The following is a 26,338-nucleotide window of genomic DNA, read 5'->3' on the forward strand; positions in this document are numbered from 1 at the left end:
TGGATTGTTTTCTCTGGAGCTTCAGAAGCTGTGTGGTGACCTGGTAGAAGTATATAGCATAGATGGGGTAGATAATCAGATTCTTTTCCCTGCAGTGGAAATTTTAATACTAGAGGTCCTATGCTAGAGTGGGGAGAGGTGAAAGGAGATTTGTGAGGCAACTTTGTTTTTTTAGTATACACAGAGAGTGGTAGGTGCCTGGAATGTGCTGCCAGGGGAGGTGTGGAAGCAGATACAACAGTAGCATTTAAGAGGCACTTGGACAGGCACATGAACAGGCAGAGAATGCAGGTGGATGGGATTAGTTAAATTGGCATCAATGTCGGCACAGACATTGTGGGCTGAAAGGCTTGTTCCTGTGCTGTACTGTTCCAAGAGACGTTTAGACAGGTACTTGAACAGGCAAGACATAAAAGGATACAGACCTAATGTAGCAAATGGGATTAGTGTACTTGGGCAAAAACATCAGCACGGACATGGTGGAGTGCATTAAATACACCCGTAGTCCATGAAACACATTTTTGTCACGTAAAATTACCCTGACTCTGCAAATTTAAGTGGGTCAGAGATAAGCACGTGTTGATATCCACCCACCTAACCCAGATCTTGGGCCAATGTTTGTTTTAGGTGATGGGAAGAGATAACATTGTCCAGGAGTTTGAGACCTATATGAAGTAATCAAATCATGGAGCAAGATACCATGATATTAATGACGATTCTTTGTAGACTATCAAATAGGCTGCAGATGGAAATTTGGTGAAAAAGACCACCATGTCATGCAAAAAAAAATTTCTGGAAAGTATTTGCTGGCATAGGAACTCCTAGGACTTGCTCAATTACCTGTGGAAGATTGGTGAAGAATTTATGAAAGTCTCTCAAACTGAAGCTCTATCTTTTTGAGCAGATGCTGTAGAACTATTCTTAGTACATAAAGAGAAACTAATGCTGTGGATGATAATATGATGAAAATGTGCTTGAAAGTTGGTTGATGATAAAGGAAGTAATGCCTATAAACAAATCAAATTAATGTTGTAGCCTTCCAAACATGTATTGCCCTTGAACAAACCACTTTAGATTTGTTTAGCTGCTGGATTAGTATTTGAATCCAACCCAGAGATATCATGGTGATCTCTATTCTAGCTGCAAGAATGCTCAATTGTATCCAACCATGAATGCCAGCCCAATGATCTCCCAACAATAAGAATTGAGACAGCACAGTTTATAAATTAAGATGTTCCTGTCAGAAAATTACACCAATTAATTTTACATAACTGATCTATTCATTGTTTTAAATTATCAAAGTGAACCTTAAAACCAATGTAGCAGAGAAAGGTTTCCATAGGAACAAAAGAAATGGAAGCAGAAGGAACCCATTTGGACCCTTGGGAGTTCTTCACCATTCAGTAAGACCGTGGCTGTTCTTTTATCTCAGCATCACTTTCCTGCACCAGTTCCTTATCTCTTGATTTTCTTAATATCCAAAAATCTATATATTTGAGTGATCCAGGTTTCACAGCCCTCTTGGATAATGATTTACTACCCTCTGAATTAAGAAATTTCTTCACTCTTCAATTAATTTAATGGGCAATTAATGGGCAGATAAGAGGAAGTTAAGGGTGAGAGGGCATTTGAATGAAGCAAATAGCAGAGCAGTGCAATTCAGCCAGCAGATTCTAAAATTCACTACTCCAGGTACATCTTTTAATCCCATGTACATGCTGGTCAAATTGCACATTAATAATGGCATGCATTGCAGTACTTTTCCAGTGAGATTCACTCCAAGAGGATATATTAACAGGGAATGGGTTAGAGGGATAAGTGAATGGAATAGACCATGTGATTAATATTTCTGTTCACATGCAAGAGTAATGTCAATATAGATTTGCTGGGCAGAATAGCTTTGTTCTGGAAGATAATATAGAAAAAAAAGCCCTGCAAATTACAAATTAATAAAATATAGAATTAAAACTGTTCTACTCAACTGAACATTAATTTTTAGATATAGAAATGTAAATATTTAACACAAAAAAATCAAGAGACAAAATGAAAAACAGCTTCATAACATAAAAGGTTATAAATAATACTTAGTGACACCAAAGGGCTTTGGTTAACATGCTGCAGGCATATATATATATATAGAAATAAAACAACAGCCCATCTGCAAAATTAATTTATTAAAATGAAAATGTATAGTTTAAAAAGCACATGCTTTACATTGTACAAGCTACCAAACAAAGCAAGGTAGAAATATGGTAAAGCCACTGCAGCTTTGGCCCAGATAATCAGAAATAACAACTTGAAACAGAAACAAATCCACAAACATAATGGATAGCAAAGAATAATTATATAGCTGCAAATATTCCAAGTTAAAGCACTTGCATACATGCTTAAAGCTGCACAATTCCCTTTAAACATAGTATTATATGCAAATCTTAGAAAACTGGTATCATAGATTCTGTACAATCGTAAATAATTTATCTGGATTATTCTTGCTCTTACAAATTATTTACAATAAATTGCAGCAATCTAATCTCTGATGTACCTTTTTAATTTGTCCAGATTATAAAGTAATCAATTGATTTTGATTTTCTGATATTAATCTGGAAGTGACAGAAATATAGTTATGGAAACTGTTGCTTTAGTGACAAATATAAGCTATTGGGCTAAACATACTCATAAATGTAAAACATCATTCATTTTTAAAATGTAAGGAAACCTCATAGATAATATATTCATTATGAAATGTTCAACTGCTTATTTCTTACAATATATTTTACACTCATAACATTTCCCTAGATTTAACCCAAATGACCAATTAAAATTGCCACACATTACATTTAACATGAAAAAGGAGATCTCTAAGAATCTGATTCACTAGTTATTAAGAAATTCTGTAGTTTGAATATTTGAAAGGTTATTCAGGAACCTCTTTATAACAGATCTTGTTTTCTAGTGTTACTTTCTCCCTTCTTCTGACATCATGCAGCAACTGTTTTCTGACAGGAAACAGCCATTAACACAGATCTATGATGTGCCTTTTTTTTCCAGTAGCCATCTTTTCAGCTGGAAGAAAGAACAATGGGCTTCTTCTCAAGGAAATGAAGTAGAAATGATGGAAATACTCTCCAGCTTAGGCAGCATTCAGAGCAAGAGTTATAGAGATAATATTTCAAACTGATGATCTTTTAACTTTCATTGGTCTGAAATGTTAACCTTATTTTCAAGATGCTATCTGATCTGCTTATTATTTACAGCTATTTCTGATTTTGTTTCAGATTTTCAGCATTCTCTGTATTTTACTCCAAAAAATACTCTTTCTCAGTTTGATACTGTGAATTAACCTTGCCACACATAAAATGCACCTAACAGTCAATGGTAACAATGTGTAGGTACCAAAACTCTCAGCAGATTCTGTGCAATTTATATCTGCAGAGGCTCCATCAAGAATAGCTGTGCAGTTACATTGGTTTTACAATATTTTTTATTATATAAATCAAATCAATAAATTAAACATTAGCTATGATTCAATTTAAGGTGATCCATATCAATATAATTATATCCATATAACCTGATGCATATTCAAAATGAAATCCTAACTGGCTTGCTTTTAATGCAGTGAGGATAATTAACAGAGGCTCAACAATAAAGACAAAAACACCAGCATAAACAGTTTCACTGATATTGATCAGAACTTTTGTAATTATTGCTAATCACAAATTAATTTAAAATTAAATTTGGTAATAATTAGGCCACTGAAGTAATGATGTCAATGAAGCTTGCATAAGTAATAGAAGGCAGTCATTAAGTTAATTTCTAACTGAAGCATTTATAACAAATCAGAGAAACTGATGCTTTAATTGCAAAAAAAATGTTTGCAATAAATAACCCATTAATCTAAAGGCATTCCCTAATGCACTTGAAAGTCAATTCCTAAAATTATGGTTTGGGTTCATGGGCAGTTGGCACCATCACATCAAAGGTTGTATTGAGGTGGATGCTCACCTCAGAAATCGTTTTACCTCTTTTGGAGGTACTGGCTGGGGTAGAGGCTTGTTGCTATTGAACCCAATATCATGAACAGGAGAATTCGGAATAGGCTCCAAACGATTGTGCTGATGTTGCCCATTTCCCACTCCTGCAGATTCCACAGCACTTAGGTTTGGGGCACTAACAAAACGACTGGCAATTTTATCATTCTTTTTTTTCTGCTGTAATGAAAACAAGAGAAATTAAGAGTCAAAATCTGTTACTTCCAAAGAAAGTTCTTTGCTAATTGGTTTAAGTATCTATGCTGTAAGAACAGATGATTTTAAATAGCCAGAGTACTACAGATAACCACTGAGGAGATTAAAAACACACTCCGATGTTGCAGACCTTGGCTAAGGGATTGATCACTCCTACTGTAGGGCTGGCATTAAACACCTTGTTGAAATTCGTTTCTCTGTTCACCAGTTCCAGTTGGTAAAATTTCTTGTCATCCTGTTCAAATTGAATATCAAAAATTAAAATCCTTTCTATAATTACATTTTAGTAACTGTCATTGATTTTAATAACTTTCATTTTACCAATGTGGTAAAATGTCCTAAGGTATTTCCCAGAGCATCTTTAGACAAAAATAGATCCCAAGACAACGATGAGTTAAATTAAGTTGAAAGCTTTGCTGGCACTGAGAGACAAATAAATTGATAGGTTTAGGGAAGGAATCCCAGAGTTTTCAGTTGCCAGTGAGGGGATTCTGTGCATTATGCTGTGGCTGGGATGCTAATCAAGCAAAATGTGTCCTGATGGTGAAGATGATCTTGATTTTTATGGCTGCACCCAACCAAGGAAGAATATTCCATTCTTCATGTATTTATGTCTTCTACATGATAGAAACTTTGAGGAGTCAGAAATCATTCATTGCAGGTTCCACTGTCCTGTTCTACTTCTAACAAGGGCAATCATAGGGGACCTGAAGCTATATAGGAACAGGGCAAATCAAATGAGCAGTAATAGAGCAGCGATGAATTCATGAGTATACAAGAAATGGTTTTGTAGATTAGCATGACAGAACAGGTTACTTGATTGGTAGTTTAAGAACTTTAAGGGAGCAGTGATCACAATAGGATATATAAAGAGTTAAAGTTCTTTAGTTTAATCTGAAACTAGAGATTTCAATCTGTATAAAGCAAACTACAAGGCAGGAGGCACATTGGCTATGGTAGATTGGCAAACTACATTAAAAGATAAATGAATTTATAGAACAGATCAAAATTGGTGGATACGATGTTGTGGGCATCATGGAGACATGGCTGAAAGAAGATCATAGGTGGGAGCTAAACATCCAAGGGTATGCATCCTATCAAAGAAAGGCAGGTGGGCAGAGGAGGAGGGGTAGACCTGTTGGTAAAAAATGGAATTAAATCGATAGCAAGAAATGATATAAATGATATGTAGTATTCTTGTGAGTAGAGTCGAGGAACCACAAAGGTAAAAAGACCCTGATGGGAGTTGTGTACAGGCCTCCAAGTAGTGGTCAGGATGTGGGGTACAAAATACACTAGGAGAAAGAAAAGGCATGTAAGAAAGGCAATGTTACAGTAATCATGGGGTCTTCAATATGCAGGGGTAGATTGGTAAAATCAGGTTGGTAGTGGACCCCAAGGAAAGGAATTCATGGAATGTCTACAAGATGGCTTTTTAGAGCATCTTGTGGTAGCATCCATTAGGGAACAAGCAATTCTGGATTTGGTGTTGTGTAATGAGGCAGACATGATTAGGGAGCTCAAGTGAAGGAACCCTTTCGAGGCTAATGGCCATAATATGACAGAATTCACCCTGCAGTTTCAGAGGGAAAAGCTCAAATCAGATGTAACAGTATTATACTTGAGTAAACGTAACTACAGAGATACAAGGGAGGAGTTGGCCAGAGTTGATTGGAAGGGGACCCTAGCAGGGAAGACAGTGAAGCACAGAAGATGGCTGATAAGGGAAGTCAAGGACACATTAAAAGAAAAAAAGAGAGAGCATACAATACGGTGAGGATTAGTGGGAAGCCAGAGGATTGAGAAGCCTTTAAAAACCAAAAGATGACAACTAAAAAAGCAGTTGGGGGGTGGGGGTGGAGGGGGAGGAGATGAAATATGAGGGTAAACTAGCAAATAATATAAACAAAGATTGCAAAAGTTTTTTGTTAGACACATAAAGGGTAAGAGAGAGCCAAAAGTGGACATTGAACTGCTGATAAATGACACTGGAGTAGTAATGGGGAACAAAGATATGGCAGAGGAACTGAATAGGTACCTTGCATCAGTCTTCACAGTGGAAGGCACCAGTAACATGTCGGAAATTCAAGGGAGTCGGGGACAAAGGTGAATGTAGTGACCATTACTAAGGAGAAGGTGCTGGGGAAGCTGAAAGACATGAAGGTGGATAAATCCCCTGGACCAGGTGGACTGCACCTGAGAGTTCTGAAAGAGGTAGTTGAAGAGATTGTGGAGGCTTTAGTAGTGATCTTTCAAGAATCACTGGATTCAGAGAGGGTCCCAGAGGACTGGAAAATCACAAATACAACACCTCTGTTTAAGAATGGAGAGAGGCAAAAGAAAGGAAATTATAGGCCGGTTAGCCTGACCTCAGTGGTTGGTAGGATTATAGAGTCCATTATTAAGGAGAAAATATCAGAGCACTTGGAAGTACATGATAAAATGGGGCAAAGTCAGCACGGTTTCGTTAAGGGGAGATATTGCCTGAGAAATCTGTTAAAATTCTTTGAGGATATAACAAGCAGGTTAGGCAAAGGAGAGTCGGTGGATGTTATTGACTTGGATTTTCAGAAGGCCTTTGATAAGGCGCTGCACACGAGGCTGCGAAGCAATTTAAGAGCTATGATGTTAGAGGCAAATTACTAGCATGGATAGAAGATTGGTTGACTGGCAGAAGACAGAGAGTGGGGATAAAGGGGTCCTTTACAGGATGGCTGCCAGTGACAAGTGGAGTTCCACAAGGGTCGGTGTTGGGTCCATGATATTTATGTTAATAATCTGGATGAAGGAGCTGATGGCATTGTGGCCAAGTTTGCAGACGATACCAAGGTAAGTGGAGGGCAGGTAGTGTCGTGAGGGCATGGAGTCTGCAGAAGGACTTGGACAGGTTAGAAGAGTGGGCAAAGAAGTGGCAGCTGGGTGAATGGGCAAGTATAGCATAAGGAAGTGTGGGGTAATGCACTTTGGTAGGAAGAATAAAGGTGTAGACTATTTTCTAAATGGGGAAAGAATTCAGAAATCGAAGATGCAAAGGGATTTGGGAGTCCTAGTTCAGGATTCCTTTAAGGTTAACTTGAAGGTTAAATTGGTAGTAAGGAAGGCAAATGCAAAGTTAGCATACATTTCAAGAGGACTAGAATATGAAAGCAAGGATGTACTGCTGAATCTTTATATGGAATTGGTCAGACTGCACTTGGAATATTGAAAGGAATTTTGGGCTCTGTATCTAAGGAAAGATGTGCTGGCCCTGGAGAGGGTCCAGAGGAGGTTCACAAGAATGATCCCGGGAATGAAAGGCTTACCGTATGAGGAGTGTTTGATGGCTCTGGGCCTATACTCGCTGGAGTTCAGAAGGATGAGGGGGGATTTCATTGAAACCTACCGAACATTGAAAGGCCTGGATAGAGTGGACATGGAGAGGATATTTCCATTAGTAGGAGAGTATAGGATCCGAGGCACAGCCTCAGAATAAAGGGACATCCCCTTAGAACTGAAGTGAGGAGGAATTTCTTCAACCAGAGGGTGATGAATCTGTGGAACTCGTTGCCACAGACAGCTGTGGAGGCCAAGTCATTGGGTGTACTTAAGGCAGAGATTGATAGGTTCGTTATTGGTAAGGGGGTTAAGGGTTATGGGAAGAAGGTGGGAGAATGAGGTTGAGAGAAGGAAAGAAAGATCAGCCATGATTCAGTGGTGGAGCAAAACCGACAGGCTAAATAGCCTAATCCTTCCCCAATACCTATGGTATTATGGTATGACTCTAAACAAGCAATGTAAAATTTAAAGATTTAATACACATTTTGCAAGTAAACTTTAAAACAGAAAAAAAAAATCAGGAAAAGTGGTTCAGTCCTAGCTATCAAGAAAAGTCAAAGATAATATTAGATAAAAAGGAATGGCACATAATGTTGCCAAAGAGTAGTAAGCCTGAGGATTCAGAAAATTTCAGAATTCATCCTAGGAGGATCAAGGCACTGATAAGGAAAGAAAAAACAGAAGACATGAGTAGAGGAAAAAAAAACATATAAACAGCCTTCTTAAATGGATATGTAAAAGAAAAGATTACCTAAAGATAAAGATTGAGACAGGAGAAGCTATTTTTGGGAATAAGAAAATGACACAGAAATTAAACAACTATTTTGTGTCTGTCCTTATGGAAGAAGGCATAAAAACCCCCTGAGGAGTGGAAAACTAAAGTTCTAGCATTAATAGGGAGCCCAAAGAAATTAGCAATGTGCAAAAAAGCTAATGTTTGTGAAATGAATAGGACTGAAAGAGGATAAATCCTCTGTACCAAATGATCTGTTTCCTAGTGTTTTGAAGGAGGTAGCACTGGTGGTAGCAGTGGATGCACTGGTTATTATTTTCCAAAATCTAAAGATTCTAGGAAGGTTAGCACAGACTGTATGGTTGCAAATATAATCCCACAAATTAACAAAAGGAGGAAGGAGAAAATTGGGAACTACATACCAGTTGGCCTGGCATTAGTAATAAGAAAAGTATTGGAATTTATTATTAAAGAAGTGGCATTTAGAACATAATAATAGAATTGGGCTTAGTCAATATAGACTTATGAAAGAGAATACAATATTTGATAAATAGATTAAGATGTCATCACCCTCTGCCACTTAGTACCAAGCCACTTTTAGATCCAACTTGCCCTGGATTAATCTCCCATGTAAGACCTTATCAAAGGCCTTATGGAAGTCGAAGTAAACTATATGAACCACATTGCCATCGTCAATACATTTTCTTACTTCTTTGATTCAATCAAATGGGTCAGACAAGATCTTCCAAAGGCACATTAATCTATCTTTGCTTAGTCCCTGCCTTTCTATGTGCAGATTAATGCTGTCCCTCAATTTTTTTTCCCAATAACTACCCTACCAGTGATGTTAGACTCAAGGGCTTGTAATTACCTGGCTTGTCTGTGTTGCCCTTCTTGAATAAAGGTCCCACGTTTGCTGTCCCCAGTCACCTTACCTATGGCCAGCGAAGATTTAAAAATCTATGTCAGAGTCCTAGTATTCTGCTGCCTTACCTCCCATGAATCTGCGGCTCTGGGATTTATCTATCTTTAAGGCTTCTGACACATCCTATATCTCCTCCTGAGGACCCAGATTTCACAAACTTTATCAATGATTTGGATGTGGGCATCAGTGTAACATATCTAACTTTTCTGATAATAACAAACTGAGTGGTTGTATGGATTGTGGGGATGGAGAGAGGGTTCAGAGGATATTGAATAAGCTGGGTGAATGGGGAAGGAAATGGCAGATGGAACCTAACGTGGAAAATTGTGATATTATCTAAATTGGCAGAATAAATAGAAATGCATAGTATTTTTAAATGGTGTTCATGTACAGAGGGATCTGGATGTCTTTGTACATGAATCATTGAAAGTAATGTGTAGATACAACAAGCAATTAGGAAGGTCTTCATTACAAAGGGATTTGAGTTTGAATTATACAGGTTGCCTGGTGAGACTGTACATTGCAAAGAAGATCCTTCTGTCTCAAGTTTATCATATAACATATATAGAACATATCCTTCCTTAGATACAGAAAGGAGACAAGCTGAGGACAATATCCTTGATACTGTCTCATCAGGTGCCTACGTAATTGCAGTAAGACATTTTCCGTCAGAAGGTTCATCAGATTGATGGCTTGCTTATTTTATGAGGAGAAATAAGGTAGATTTGACTATAATCTCAGGAATTTACAAAAAATGACAGATGATGTCATCAAAACATACAAAATTCATACAGGGCTTGACAGGATGTATGTGGAGTTGATGTTTCCTCTTGTATGGTTGTTTAGAAGCAGGGCTGAGCCATTCAGAACTGCAATTAGAAGAAATTTCTTCAGTTAGGGGTAATGCATCTTTGGAATTCACAACCAAGGGGACTATGGAGGTTCATTCACCTGAAAATAGGACATAGAACAGTGCAGCACAGGAAGAGGCCCTTCAGCCCACAATGTTGTGCTGAACTAATTAAGCTAATGATGCCTAATTTAAGCATCACCGAGCATGTTTAAGTCAGAGATGAATTGATTTATGGGAGTTAAAGCAAGAATGTGGTGCTGAGATAAAAGATCAGTCAGGACAATAGGCAACGTGGAGCTGAATGACCAACTCCTGTTCTTGTAGCCTGGTGAGTATTCCAACATAACCTACCTGTTGTATAGTCTTATGTCTTGGGCAATAAAGGCAAGCATCCTGTATGACTTCTTATTTCAAATCACCTACTATATCTCTACTACTTCCTAAAAAGATCTATGAACATACAATCAAAGGTCTCTTTGTTCCACTACACTATTCAGCATCTTACTATTTACCATGTATTTTAGAGTCAGTGGACACAGAATGAAGGTGATTGGCAAGAGAACCAAAACTGTCATAAGGAAAAACTTTTTTTTAATGTAGTAAGTGGTCGGGGTCTGGAATGAACTGGAAATTCAATTATAGCATTCAAAGAGAAGATAGATAAGTATCTGAAATGAAAGAATTTGCAGAGCTATGGGAAAATGGCAGGGAGGTTGGACTAACTGGATGCTCTTACGTAGAGCTGGTGTGGACTTGACAGGCCGAATGACCTCATTCTACATTGTAACCATTCTATAATTCTGCTCTTGTTTTTTTCTGGTACTTTGCCAAATGCCTTGTTCAAATCCAGGAGAATGCATTAAATGTGTTTCCTTCATTGATATGTTTGAGGGTGTAATAGGGAAGGTCAATTGTTAATCAGACATTACCTTGCTTCATCAAATCCATGGTTTCTGTCCTTGATTAATCAAGGTCAAAGGAAGAGTACTATCTGAGACACTGATTGATTATTTTCCAATAATTTGCTTATCACTAATGTTAGACTGATTGGCCTGTCTATTCCCTTCTTTCTTTTTAAACAGTGATACCACATTAGCAGTTTTCCAGTTCTCCAACATCATACCAATAGCCAAAGAGGGTTGCAAAAGGAGGGTCAGAATCTCAGTTAATTCTTCCCTTGCTTCTTTTAATGATGAAGCAGCTGAAGAATGGCCAAAACCTGGGAGCTGAGATGATTGACCTTCAACAATCCTAGATGGCAGTGTTGTTGAATTCTGCCTTTCCGTCAAGGCCGATATTCTTACCTCAGCTCTGTTATGCATCTTGTGTCCACACAAGTATTCGTGCTAGAACTTAAATTAAGCATTAATAAGCAGATCTTTGTGATTGATTGATTTTTGAGGGCAGCTGGAGTTCACCATTAATAGCAGCCAAATAATTAGATAGAATTAGTGACTAAGTAGCAGAAATTATAGCATGGGTCAATGAAAATCATTTTGGTTTTCCTGATACTTTATTGGAAATATATTCAATTTAAAGGCACCAATTGGCTAACTATTTTAAACTCTGAAAGTTCAATTCATGCTGCCAAAGGTAAAATAGAAGTAAAGAATTTGGCACAATTCTTTCAGCACAACTGGTAATTACAGCCATGATTTTTTTCCAAAAGGGACCTATCCACAATCCATGAAGCATATTGAGCTGTTTAATAGTCGCTTGTCATCTTTGGATGAAAGTAATATCTTCTATTTAAAGCTAATGATTACATACCACTAGTTTTTTCATGAGCTGATCCCGTTCTGTAATCATTTCCTTTAACTCACTGATCAGCTGTAGATCTTCTGCTCTTGATTCCCTGCTGTTGTATTTTTCATCAGCCTCTTCCAATCTGGAATAATACAATATATTATACACTAAGAATAAGTACTCATGTGGTCTGGAATTTGCCAGATCCAAATTTTATGCCTTGCATGAACAGGAAAATCAGAATTCATCATCATTCATCATTAATAAATTAATAAAAATATTGAAAACAAATACACATTTGCCTTGAACCTTTCAAAACAAGATTTAAGGCAAGTTTTTTTTTAATGGTGGCTTATGGATCAAAAGAAAGTCAGTCTTTACATGCACAATGACACCAAAAGGTCTCAGTAGTTATAAACTTCATTACAAAATCGAAGAAAGCAACAAGTATCTCACCACCTGTATTTTACAGGGTGCTTTATAAAAATAAATATTTCCCCCTTTTTTCTTCTCGTCTCATTTCTAACTCATGTTTAGCTTTGCATTCCATTCTTTCACCTTTGAAATTTCTTCTGATGATTCTGGTTTGTAGAAATAAGATTATTTATGATCATGAGCACTGAGAAGAAGAACACTTGAGTGCAAATGTACACCAGTGGGTGTTACTAAACACTTTGGTCACAGACATGGATTAGCATTAGAGGGACCAGGAGCCTAGGTCTTTCAAAGTGAAGACATTATGAATGATAATTCATAACAATTACAAAATAGGATCAACGAGTTCAATTGAAATTCTCTATTTACATAACTGCTCATTTTTTCCCATTATTCTGAATTGCAGCAAGGGAATATCTCAAAAACTGCAAGTATATTGTTAATATTGTCTTCTTGTAAATAATGTACAACTGAAATCTTCATCCAAAGCAGAAAGGGTGCAAAACCAATATGGCAGTTCAACGAGGAGAAAAGGGGTTGAAATTCAGGGTCAAGATTGTTTTCAAACAGAGGGGTTTTTTTTGATTAAGTGTTGAAGTATTTGTGGTGGTTTTTTTCTGTATCAACATCTTTTCTATCCTCCATTAACAACACTCTATAGAGCGCTTTGCCTATGCAGATTTCATTTCTGAAATAATCAGAAATCAAGATGGGCAAAAAACCTCCCTGATCTTGATGGAGCTCCTTGCCTAATTGCCACTGCTCTGATCAGCTGGCAGTCTGAATAGCTGGAAGTGTAAAGCAACTTGAAGGTGGAAATGGAATATCAGAAAATAGCAGGGTGGCTTTGAGGTAAAGCAACAGTACCAACAAGCATATTAAATGTATGATGGGAAATTTCAGAATGGCATTACAGTCTCAAGAAGGGATCACAATCTGAGGGGGATGCTTGGGAAGCCTAATCATTCCTTTGGTTGGGGGGAGGGGGGCGCGAAGGGGGAGTCACTACTTTTCTGCTTGGCCAGAGAAACGTATAGCAATTTCCTTTGTTGGATTACTAGTTAAAATAGCAAATGCACCCCAATAATGTCATCACACCTCAATCGACATATTTAAAGTGGATTGCGTTGAGGTTCTTTCTGCCTGCCTGGAAGACCAGATTAAAATAGAATACGGCAGGATGAGAGCATGGTGTTGGTAGGCAAATCACTAAATAATTTTTATCATTTACCCATCTGTTGCAAATCAGGCAAGCAAGACTACATCACAATAATACAAACAAGATCAAATTGTGTCATGTTACATTAACAGTCTAAAACATCTACTGCTTACATATAAATTCTCTCAAATTTGTGATAAAGGTTTTCCCTCATTCACCATTTTAATAAGACAGCAAATTCAATTGCTAATTTACACAAAGATGCAGCAGAAACCCACATTCAAATCTAATGCCACTTTGGCACCCTGCTGCTGAGTAAAGCTGAAATTAGAATAATTATCCACAAGCTAGGCCTTTCCAGAAGATGATATACATGCCCAAGCATGATTCCAGAGGGGCCAGAAAGACTTGAAACCATGCCAAGTGGCTATATCTCAAATATGAGCCTGGGTATTTTGACAGCTTTTTTAAGTATGTGCAAGTTGTGGGTGGGTGTGAAAAAAAGCCAGATGCTCACCTAACAGCAAATTTCACTTTTCAGTAAGTGTCACTACTTAGACAAGTGGAGCGAGACTGATTTCTTTTCTGCCTACTATCTGGAAAAGTCAGCTTTGTGCAGATGCAGTGACTAAACATGGGATGATTCCAATCATAATGACTCAGTGTCACACAAAGAATGACTGAGAAGGAGAGAGCCAAGTCATACCTAATGGGGTAAATAAAGCACAAGTATGAATATCAGCTAGGATTTTACACGCAAGGGTACCAGGAAATTCAGGACTCATGCAAATGCAGAAGCCCTATTGTGCTAGCCAAGTTCTGCCAACAATTTCTAGCTTGAATGGAGTCCAAAGATGCAGTGGGAGCTTACTGAGATTTACCAGCATTTACAGTGGGGATTCTGCTCTCAAGTACTGCACTGAATTAGACCTCGCATAGGATCTATGAGTTCATTCTTGAATGAAGAAAGAGGATAGAAGTGTAACATCTCTTTCATTTTTTGTGTTTGTTTTAATGTGTTTAATTACTTAATAAAGGGTTTTTTAAGTATTTTACATTTTTTAATTGTTTTAACAGTGTCTACGTCAGGGACATTAAAAGAGCAGGGCTTTCCCATCTGTTGAAAGTTTCCAGAGGAGTTTCATGGATGGGGCTCAATCTGGCCTGCCCATATCACCTAATTTGTTCAATTAAGACATGGTCACAACTCCAGGCCTCACTGCTCGACTCTAGCTTGGTACTTGGCTAGCAAGATTGTCTAACTAGCGGAACTAGTTAGTTTAGGATAGTGGGGAATATTAGCATTGATTGGGTTGCAGACTTTACTTAGGAAGAACTGTGCCATTAATACCCTGATTGGAATCAAAGGGGCACCAAAATAAGATAGACAGGAATAAGAGGCTCTTTATATAGAATTGCAGCAGCACAGTTTCAGTAACCGGAGTTCAATCCTGACTTCCAGTGTTAGCTGTGTGGAGGTTGCAGGTTCTCCCTGTGACCTTGTGGATTTCCCCTGAGCACTTTGGTTTCCTTCCACATCGCAAAAATATCCAGGTTTACAGGTTAATTAGCCACTGTAAATCACTCCGTGTATAGGTGAGTGGTAGAATCTGGGTTGAATTGATGGGAATAAGATGAGTTAGCATAGGACTAGTGTAAAAATTGGTAGTTGGACTCAATGAGCTGAAGATGCAGTTCCAATCTTTCCAGGTTCCTAGCCTAGGAAGAATGCCTGGGAGAGCTGCTGTTGAGTGGGTCAGTGTGAACAACGTGGCCACTAAGTTCTGAGATGTGGGGTTCAGGACTACACCCTGCCAGTGCAATCTGTGTAGGTCATTGATGGGGACTGGCAGCACCTGCTCCATATGTTGACAGACTGCCTGGATACTCCCACTGGATGTGACAGAAGCTGCTGCCTCCCTCTCTTTTCGATTGCATGAAAAGCCCACACTAGCCCACAGATTTCTCTTTGGTAACAAACTCAGCGTTTGACCTTGTTATCTTAATCTCTGGGCTGGGGTGAGGTGAACACATTGAGTAGCTACTGCCAGCCCCCAGGAATGGCCAATGAATGTCTCCATTCCAGCAAGGGTGCAGCCACAACCCTGCATCTCAGCTGCGAGTGGCTGCACATTTCGGCAAGCCCACCCAACCCCAGCCAACAGACAAAGTCGCTATGGGGTGATTCTTTGCGGGGTTAGTGTCAGCGGAGGCCAGAGATTCATGTCAGGCTCCCAGCACAAGAGCACAGAGCAGTGGAGGACAGGGATTCACACCAGAAGGAGGAATACAGGATGATAAGTTCAGTTTTTTTTCCAATGATACTAAATTAAGTCGTATGGTAAATAATCTAAATGGGAGAAGAGGCAGTAAATTAAGTAGATGGGGAGATGTTTTAATGGGGTTAAAAATGTTTGATTATTCTCTCTAGGCCTAGAAAAATTGATGAAAACATTTTCTAAATAAGCAGATGGTAACAGTAGATAAGAATTGAGGTTGGGAGGGGAGGCACATGCAGAAAGCATTAAAAGCTAATGTATATGTAAAAGTAGTATAAGGCTAATGGAATGGTGGATGTTATCTGAAGAGAGCTGCAATACTAAGGGATAGAAGTTACAGAAGTATGTTGTTCCAGTTAGATGCTATTTACTTCTGTTTATTTCTGGGCACTGTACTTCAGAAAGGACACACTGATTTTGGATGGGATGCAGCTCTGGTTCACCAAAATTAGCTGAGTTACACTGCAGTGTAACCATGCTCCAACAGGTTCGAAGAGTTTAAAGGTCTACTTCTACTCCTATCTTCATATCGAGTCACATGTTCTCAAGTAGTGAAATAGAAATTAATCAGTATCTTTTCTGGTACTGACACTACAGCTATTTGCTTCAGTTCTCATAGTCATTATTTTGAAGTGCTACATAACATACAAGATTTCCAGAGTAGAAATTTTATCTTTCAGGAATTCCTGAGCCTTGTTGAAGTCTGCTAGCATGCACTGTGTTTCTCGAATATGGGCTGCAGTCATTTCATTTATCTTCTTCTCCTGTTTCTTTATCATCTCCTGTTCATAAATCCTGTTTAAAAAGAGACAAAGCAAAGCTAACTCCCTTCTTAACAACCACTAATTTACACAGCTAAATCCCATTATTTTAATTATTACTCTTTCCCCAAATCATAAAATATTAAATTTATATTAACCCATTTCAAGCTGAGAAAATTTATGACACAGAAAGAAGTCATTTAGACCTTTATGGTCATAAAAGAATTCTCCAGCCTAATCCCACCTTCCAGCACTAGGTTTGTGGTCTTATAGGAAGGTAGAAGTAGGAGTTGGGCAACGAAGACCTAGGGCCTCCTATGCCATTCAATAAGATCATGGCTGATCTTTTACCTCAACCCATTTTCCTGCACTAACCTCATATTCATCCATTCCTTTAGTTTCCAAAAATATAGCTCAGTCTTGAATATACTCAGTGATTGGGCTTCTACAGCCCTCTTGGGTAGCAAATTCAAACAATTTATTAATTCAGTCCTGAAAGACCAACTTCTTATTTTGAGACAGTGACCACTGGTTCTAACACCCCAGCCTGGGGAAACATATCCCTTCATTTACCCCATCAAGCCCTATACAAATTCTGTACTTTTGAATGAGATCATTTTCCTTTCTTTCTAAACTCAATGGAGAACATACCCAGTCTGCTCATATGACAAGCACACCCCTCATCTCCACCCAATCTCAGGAAACAGGTAAAAATAAAAATAATGAAAAATCAAAAAAAAAAGTGCCTTTTTAGTAGATATCAAGGGTATAAAGACACTCAAACTCTGCTCACTTTAGTGAAGTTTTTGCAATCCTCTCTTGCTTCTTTGGAAGCCTTCAATGCCTAATGCCTTTATAATTTTCTATTTATCCACTTAATTTTTGGCTTTCTCTTTTTTTTTAAGCTTCCTCCACCAATTCCAGGTTATTTTAATCAGGCAAATAAAACTTGATTTTAATGCCCTGTTTGTTTTCATTTAATTCACCTCAGCTGAAGCATTTATAGTGTGGTACAATTGTTCTCAGAAATGTAAGGGTTAGGAAGGGGAAAAAAATTAATTCTATGGAAGTGCCTGCTCTTGTTTGTCCTAATATACCTTTGCTGGAGGCGGTTGCTTTGGAAAGCAGGAGGGGAGTATAGGAGCGTACAATGATATAGCAGAGCTCATTATACTTTCTCCAGTTCTTTGAAAGACTTATTGTCTAATAGTATCTTCTCTGCCCTGTTCTTTCTGTGTGGCCCTATAAAACACTTGTCTATTGAAAATTATAATTGAAGCTGCTTACAACACAATTTCCGGCATTTTATTTCACATTACAACAACTTGCTGTATAATTTTTATTCCCGAATGTAGCCACTTTTTTGGCAGTTAGCTGAATTCTTCTCAACTTGTCCCTGCCATCTTTGAAAATTTTTTATACAAACACTCCCAAGTTTCTTTTTGTTCCCACACAATTTATATAAAATTTGAATTGCATTGTCTTTTTTGATTTTCCCTACTAAAATGTAACAATTCACTTTCTGCTCCATTAACCTTCATCTGCTTATCCATTTCATCAATGTGCTTATACTCTCCTTATGGCTGTTTTGATCATTGTCACTCGATACTACATTTCCAGAGGTTTATAGCTTCTGGCATAATTTCAAAGTTGCATATCACTTTATCACCTTTTGCATCAATACTCTCTATTATGGCATAGGATGTAATTTGCTGTGATGCCTCTTGAAGTCAAAAATCTTGCCAATATTTACTATCAAGGCTCACACATCACACATAAATAATGGACTCCCAGGAATATATTTAAGATGGAGCATCACCCATGGAGATGTATCTCGTCTTTTTCAAACTTTCAAGAGGGAATAGAATTCATTATAGTCCTATTTTCTTTTCACTGATTTTTTTCATGGTAAATATGCCTTTTTGTAACATTTTGCATCAAATATCTATTAATTTTCATTTGATTGACATGATAAATAGATAATACTGCAAGTGAAATCGAAAAGGAACAAACTTCAAATAATCACTGTTCTGAAATTCTGATCCATATTTCGTTATCACATATATAGAGGTCATTTCAGCCCATGGACCCTATGTTGGTTCAGAGCAATCCAATTCCCCCACTAATTTTACCTGTCACCTATACTCCCCATTTCCATCAACTCCCAGCAGATTCTACCACACAACTGCACCTCATGAGCAATTTACAGTGGTCACTTAACATCTTTGAATATTAACTCTCACATCTTTGAATGGGGGAGGAAATCAGAGCATCCAGGGGAAATCCACAGGGAGAAAGGGAAAACTCCACACACATATACAACGAGAAGCCAAGACTGAACATAGGTCGTTTGAGCTGTGATGCAGCAGTTCAACTAGCCACACAGAAAAGGAAGGAATCAAGAATTGAACAACCCCACAATAAAGAGGAAGAAGAGTTCTTTCCAAATGCAACTGTAATACACCTCTTCAGCAAATATAGATCAAATTTCATTCACTTTCCCAATTTAAAATCTTTATCATGTGTTGAACATGATGCAATTGTCAAATTGTGAAGAATGTTCAAAAACAAGATTTCCCCATTCTAACGTGAACCAATACTGAACTGACCTGCATTGAAAGGGTTAAAATATGCAACCTACTTTCTTTTCAAGCATTACTCTGTTTACCTAATTTTCTGGTTGACTTCACTTCGTATTTTTAGAACTTCATTCCCTTTATACTCAAGCTCTTTGGTCAAGGTGCTTAAGTTTTCATGCATAGATCGGTTCTCCTCGTCCATTTCCTTTATATGGTGCTCACGGTGCCGTACTTCTTCTTGCAAATCAGATATTCTGCTCAGTAGCTCCTTCTTCTATATTGTTAAAAGAATCTCATAAATTGGTATTCAAATACCAGTAAAAGAAGCAATTTAATGAAATGTGCTCCCACTTGGAGCCTCAACCATAGAAACCACACAGCTCGTCTTGCATAATCTCAGGTTGCACATTAATTTGAGAGATTCCAATAAGCCCAAAAGGAGCAAAATGCTCTAATTTTCAATTCCTTCACAAAAAGAAACTCACAAGAATAATGTGCAGCAGTTATGAAAACCTATTTAATTTTCTTTCAACTCATTCACCAACTTATTTAACAGGACCTTCCCAAATATAACGATCCATCTCATCGTAACTCAATTGTCACAAGGATTCAAGAGTTAAAGAAAGAAAGAAAGACATTTGTTTGCAAAGGCGTGTACAAAGGACCTAAGTTTCCCATACATAAAACATTCTTTGATATAGAAAAGGACAGAGATAGGGTAATTTAGAAATTAATCAAATCTTAAACTGATTGGCTGATTAACAGCAGGAAATAAAAGGAAGGTAGGTATAAGCAAACTGGCCATTTTGTGAGCAGCCACTGCTGGAGTGGGCCGGTGTTAGAGTGGGGGATTGAGGCTTTGGCTCAAGAATGTAGCTGGATGACCTTCAGCTCCTATGGGATAACAAGGATTTCATAGATAGGAGCTACAGGGAGACAGTTACTCCTAAGCTGCAGGAGGCAGGTAGCTGGGTGACTGTTAGGAGAAGGATGGAGAATAGGCAGGTAGTGCAGAGCACCCCAGGGGCCGTTCCCCTCAATAACAGATATACTGCTTTGGATACTGTCGGGGGGGAAATGACCGACCAAGGGAAAGCTGCAATGACCAGGTCTCTGGCACTGAGGCTAGTTGTGTGGTGCAGAAGAGAAGGGGGGGGGGGGAAGAAGAGGAGAGCTGTAGTGATAGGGGATTCCTTAGTAAGGGGGACAGACAGGAGATTCTGTGGACGTGAAAGAGGCTCCCGGATGTATGTTGCCTCCCGTGTGCCAGGGTCAGTGGCATCTCGGATCGGGTCCACAGCATTCTGAAGGGCGAGGGCGAACAGCCAGAGGTTGTGGTACATATTGGTACCAATGACATAGCTAGGAAAAGAGATGAGGTCCTGAAGAGGGAATATAGGGAGCTAGGTAGGAAGCTGAAAAGCAGAACCTCAAGGTTAGTAATCTCTGGATTGCTGCCTGTGCCACAGACCAGTGAGGGTAAGAATAGGTTGATTTGGCAGATGAATGCATGGCTGAGGAGTTGGTGCAGGGGGCAGGGTTTCAGATTTGTTGATCATTGGGACCTCTTCTGGGGAAGATACAGCCTGTAGAAAAGGGATGGGTTACACCTGAAATGGAGGGGAACCAATATTCTTGCGGGCAGGTTTGCTAGAACTGTTGGGGAGGGTTTAAACTAGTTTGGCAGGGGGGTGGGAACCAGAGTGATAGGTCAGAAGTTGGTGCATTTAGTGTACAAGTACATGCAGTGTGTAGAAAGACTGAGGAAGGATAGGCAGTTGAAAGGGCAAAACTGCAGTCAGTTGGATGGGTTGAAGTGTGTCTACTTTAATGCGAGAAGCATCAGGAACAAGGGTGATGAACGTAAGAACATGGGTAAGTATATGGGACTGTGACGTGGTGGCCATTACAGAGACTTGGCTGTCACAAGGGCAGGAATGGCTGCTGGATATTCCAGGGTTTAAGATGTTTCAAAAGGGACAGGGAAGGAGGTAAAAGAGGTGGGGGGGGGGGGGGGGGCTTTGCTGATCAGGCACTCTGTCACATCTGTAGAGAGGGAGGACGTCCTGGAGGGATCATCTACTGAGTCAGTGTGGGTGGAACTCAGAAACAGGAAGGGAGCAATCACTCTATTGGGAGTATTCTACAGAGCCCCGAATAGCAGCAGAGACACTGAGGAGCAGATTGGGAGGCAGATTTTGGAGAGATGCAAAAATAACCGGGTTGTTGTCATGGGTGATTTCAACTTCCCTAGTATTGATTGGCACCTCCTTACTGTAGAATTTGTTAGGTGTGTCCAGGAAGGATTCCTGACAGTATATGGACAGGCCGACTAGAGGAGAGGCCATTCTGGACCTGGTACAAGGTAATGAGCCTAATCAGGTTTCAGATCTTTCGGTGGGAGAGCATTTTGGAGATAGTAACCATAACTCCTTGACCTTTAGCATAGCCTTGGAGAGGGATAGGAGCAGACGATATAGGAAAGTACTTAATTGGGGGAGGGGGAATTATGATGCTATTAGGCAGGAATTTGGGAACATAAATGGGAATAGATGTTTTTGGGGAAGTGCACAGCAGAAATGTGAAGATTGTTTATGGAGTACTTGCATGGGGTTCTGGATAGGTTTGTCCCATTGAGGCAGGGTAAGGATGGCAGAGTGAAGGAACTGTGGTTGACAAGTGATGTAGAATATCTTGTCAAGAAGAAGAAAGAAACTTAACCAAGGCTTAGAAAGCATGGTGCAGACAGGGCTCTGGAGAGTTACAAGGTAGCCAACAGGGAGCTTAAGAATGGACTCAGGATAGTTGGAAGGGGGCATGAGAAGGACTTGGCGAGTAGGATCAAGGAAAACCGCAAGGTGTTCTACACCTATGTGAAGAATAGGAGGATGATTAGAATGAGAGTAGGACCGATCAGGGATAAGAGAGGAAACGTGCCTGGAGTCGGAAGAGTTAGGGGAGAACCTTAATGAATACTTTGCTTCAGTATTCACCAGTGAGAGAGACCTTGACGTTTGTGAGGATGGCGTACAATAGGCTGATATGCTAGGGCATGTCGACTTGGGGAAAGAGGATGTGCTGGAACTTTTGAAAAACATTAGGATAGATAAGTCACCGGGGCCGTACGGGATATATCCAAGGTTATTACAGGAAGCAAGGGAAGAGATTGCTGCGTCTTTGGCAATGATCTTTATATCATCACTGGCCACAGGAGCAGTGCCAGATGCTTGGAGAGTGGCAAATGTTGTTCCTTTGTTTAAGAAAGGAAGTAGGGATAACCCTGGGAATTACAGACCAGTGAGTCTTACTTCAGTGGTGGGCAAATTACTGGAGAAGATTCTTAGAAGCAGGATTTATGGGCATTTGGAGAAGCATAGGCTGATTAGGGACAGTCAGCATGGCTTTGTGAGGGGTAGGTCGTGCCTCACGAGCCTGATTGAATTCTTTGAGGATGTGACAAAGCATATTGATGAGGTAGAGCAGTGGATGTGGTGTACATGGATTTTAGTACGGTGTTTTAAAAGGTTCCTCATGGTAGGCTCATTCAGAAAGTCAGGAGGCATGGGATCCAGGGAAACTTGGCTGTGTGGATTCAGAATTGGCTCACCCATAGAAGACAGAGTGGTGGTAGATGGAGCGTATTCTGCCTGGAAGTCGGCGACCAGTGGTGTTCCACAGGGATCTGGTCTGGGGTCCATGCTCTTTTTGATTTTTATAAATGACTTGGATGAGGGTGTGGAAGGGTGGGTTAGCAAGTTTGCTGATGACATGAAGTTTGGTGGTGTTGTGGACAGTGTAGACGGTTGCTGTAGATTACAACAAGACATTGATAGGATGCAGACCTGGGCTGAGAAGTGGCAGGTGGAGTTCAACCTGGAAAAGTGTGAAGTGATACACTTTGGAAGATCGAATTTGAAGGCAGAATACAAGGTTAATGGCAGGACTCTTAGCAGTGTGGAGGAACAGAAGGATCTTGGGGTCCATAGATCCCTCAAGGTTGCCGCGCAGGTCAATAGGGTTGTTAAGAAGGCGCATGGTGTGTTGGCCTTCATTAGTAGAGGTATTGAGTTCAAGACCCGCGAGGTAATGTTGCATCTCTATAGAACTCTGGTTAGACCATACTTGGGAGTATTGTGTTCAGTTCTGGTCGCCTCATTATAGGAAGGATGTGGAAGCTTCAGAGAGGGTGCAGAGGAGATTTACCAGGATGTTGCCTGGATTGGAGAGCATGTCTTATGAGGATAGGTTGAGTGAGCTGGGGCTTTTCTCTTTGGAGAGGAGGAGGATGAGAGGTGATTTGATAGAGGTATACAAGATGATAAGAGGCACAGATCAAGTGGACAGTCAGAGACTTTTTCGCAGGGCGAAAATGGCTAACATGAGGGGGCATAATTTTAAGTTGATTGGAGGAAGGTATAAAGGGGATGTCAGAGGTTAGTTTTTTTTTACACACAGAGTGGTGGGTGTATGGAACGCACTGCTCGCACTGCTGGCAGAGGTTGTGAGGGCAGATACATTAGGGACATTTAAGAGGCTCTTAGCTAGACACATGAATGATAGAAAAATGGAGGGCTATGTAGGAGCAAAGGGTTAGATAGATAATAGAGCAGGATAAAATGTCAGCACAACATTGTGGGCCGAAGGGCCTGTACTGTGCTGTAATGTTCTATGTAAACTATACAATTAAAAGGAAAGGTTCAGTTTGGAATCTCAACCCCTCTCAAATATAGCATTAATATGTTTTTTATATGAGAATTCCCTTTGTTCCCAATTCTGATTTAAGATCATCAATTTGAAAAATTAACTTTGGTCCCCTCTGTACAGATGCTGCCTGGGTTCCTTTATATTTCTGGGATATTCAGATTTTTAATTTCAGATTTCCAGCTTCTACGGTGTGCTGCTTTTTGGTCATTTCACATGTCTTGTCCAAACCATATCAGCAGCTATTCAATGCCAGTAACATCCCACAAACAACTTTTTTTTTCTTGGCACTAGGATGGACAAGAACGTTGCTCAAGAAACTGGGAAGGTTTGTCCCTATCATTTGAATTCTGCAATGTGACCATATTTGAATGGAATCAGGAGTCATTTAATTTCCTGTCCAAAGGATGGCACTGTTGACAATTTAATTGATTTGGCTGAATCACAGGAAGTCTGAGGCATTTACAATAGATTAACCTGTGATAGTGCAGCAAAAACAGTTTGCAAGGTAATAAATACTTTATAAAAACACCTTTCTTATGCACTTGCTATATAACTGTTTAAAGACCCATAACAATTCCTCAATATATAATATGAAAAAGATTTCATGATCCTAAAATATTTAATTTAAATGAAATCCTAAGTATATACATTTTACGTAAATGGAAGTCGTAAATCACACAGGTTTATTATTTAATTGGAATGATTCCTATTTGCATATTGGATAATTTTAAACAAATCTCAGGTGACATCAATAAGTTTTCAATGTCTTCAGTTCTGAAGGAATCTAAAGTTTAATGAGACAAAGTCATTTAAAAAGAGGGTGCAAATCCAGTAGAGGTCATAAATTACAGGCTAATTGTTGCAAAGAAAATCAGTAATATTGCATATCATTTGATCTCATTACAGGCATATGAATATAATAAGAAATGAACACAGGACACTTTTAGGGAAAAAGAAAACTATGTTGATTGAGAGAAAGCTCTTGCAGATTTTTGATCACGTCAAGTGAAGCAATGACTAGATAAGCAGTATAGAGCCACTGAATAGGTTTCACGATACATAAAATTCCCAGCATTGAATTCTTAACTTAACTCTATCAACAGGAGTTTAGATGAAGGTTCACCACATACCTCAAGTTAAAATGGATTGAGATATTTAACAAACAAATCTCCCTTAGTTATTTTAGTGCATTGGTGCTGAATAGGGTCAGAAAATGGATGCAGTTCTCCACTATGGTCGGAGAATGTGGTACCTCAACAGCAATAGGCATAAAGAATAGTCAAAATAGCAGACAAGCTATTTTAGATATTAATGAAATCTTAAACTATACAATTACTCACTTTGGCACTGCCGATAAAACCTTACAGTCACAGAACATAAGTCTCATTCTCTATTAAGGGAAGAAAACTTCAACTAATTCATTTTGGAAATACATCACTAAGTATCTAGGGCAACTAGATGAACTGTTGAATAATGCTACACAATATGTATTCCATGCTTTTTTTTGTAAAACAGTGAACGGAACATTAAACTAAATGACCTCTTGTCTGCGCAGCTCAATAGCCCGATCTAATTCCATTCTTGCAGCTGCCATTTCCTGTTGGTGATTTTGCTTCAGCTGTTCCATCGCTACAGAATGCTTATAGTTGAGATCTGAACAAGACGCGGCTAGCAAGACAATACAACACAGCTTTAGTAATTGCAACTGCTCCTGATTATTTGGTTGTTAATCAAAAGTATTAACTGTAGAGAGGATATATATTGCAGAAAGGAAGCAATACTGACTGTACCATTGGTATCTTACATTTAATAAAAAATGACCTGCTATAAAATTGATCTCATTTTTAAAAAAATCACTAAGTCAATTATTAAAGTTATATGTCTAGAATAATATGTTTGTGTATTGTTAAATCCCTGGCCTTTACTTCACCACAAAACCAAATCTAAAATCTTCAAAAAAATATTCGAGATCATGATAGATTCAACAATCAGAGAATAAATACACTCAGATGTTGATTTTTCATATTAAGTCTTTTAAATAGGGAAGTATTTTTGGTGTATCAGAATTACAGGGGATAACTCATTGCATCCTTCTATTCCATCCCCTTATTTCCTCACTGAGGGAATCTGATCGTGTACTGTTGCAGTTGTCCCCATGTTTGAAGTGCTATCACCTAAGTAACTATTGAGACTTACAGGAAGCCATACAGAACATAAGACCCTTCAGGGAAAATAGCATTTGGGCCCTATATAGCTACACAATGAACTTCTGTGAACCATTTAACAACAGAGCATCAAATAAAGCTGCAAATCTAAACTCTGTGTTAAAATCAGAGTCATACAGCACAGAAAGAGGCCCTTTGGCCTATCATGACTATTCTTACCAATTATCCTATCTACACTAATCCTGTTTACCAGTATGTGGTTCCATAGCCTTTGGTGCCTCGGCAATTCAAGTACTCTGATCCAGATGCTTCTTAAATGTTGTGAGAGAACCTGTTTCCGCCACCTTCTCAGGCAGTGCATTCCAGACCGTAACCACCCTCTAGGTTAAAAAAAATCTTCCTCATATTCCCTCTGAACTCCTTACTCCTCATCTTAAATC

The 26,338-nt window shown here is 39.0% G+C and overlaps 1 protein-coding gene across 9 annotated transcripts in view; it reads right to left on the reverse strand.

Annotated features, from left to right (window-relative positions):
* Positions 1-26,338, reverse strand: part of fam184ab (family with sequence similarity 184 member Ab) — a 105,206-nt gene that overhangs the window by 2,677 nt on the left and 76,191 nt on the right. For 2 of the 9 annotated variants that reach the window (XM_052025472.1, XM_052025474.1), the window contains 6 exons: positions 25,274-25,401; positions 19,119-19,303; positions 16,338-16,484; positions 11,841-11,958; positions 4,375-4,479; positions 4,003-4,208 (listed from right to left, as the gene is read on the reverse strand). In XM_052025472.1, coding sequence (XP_051881432.1) covers positions 4,003-4,208; positions 4,375-4,479; positions 11,841-11,958; positions 16,338-16,484; positions 19,119-19,303; positions 25,274-25,401 — 889 coding nt within the window. Of the gene's footprint in view, positions 1-2,174; positions 3,064-4,002; positions 4,209-4,374; positions 4,480-11,840; positions 11,959-16,337; positions 16,485-19,118; positions 19,304-25,273; positions 25,402-26,338 lie in introns of those variants that run through there. The other 7 variants (XM_052025479.1, XM_052025480.1, XM_052025477.1 and 4 more) reach the window with 6 other exon arrangements.

Source organism: Pristis pectinata, chromosome 10 (assembly GCF_009764475.1).
Source record: "Pristis pectinata isolate sPriPec2 chromosome 10, sPriPec2.1.pri, whole genome shotgun sequence".
NCBI lineage: Eukaryota > Metazoa > Chordata > Chondrichthyes > Rhinopristiformes > Pristidae > Pristis > Pristis pectinata.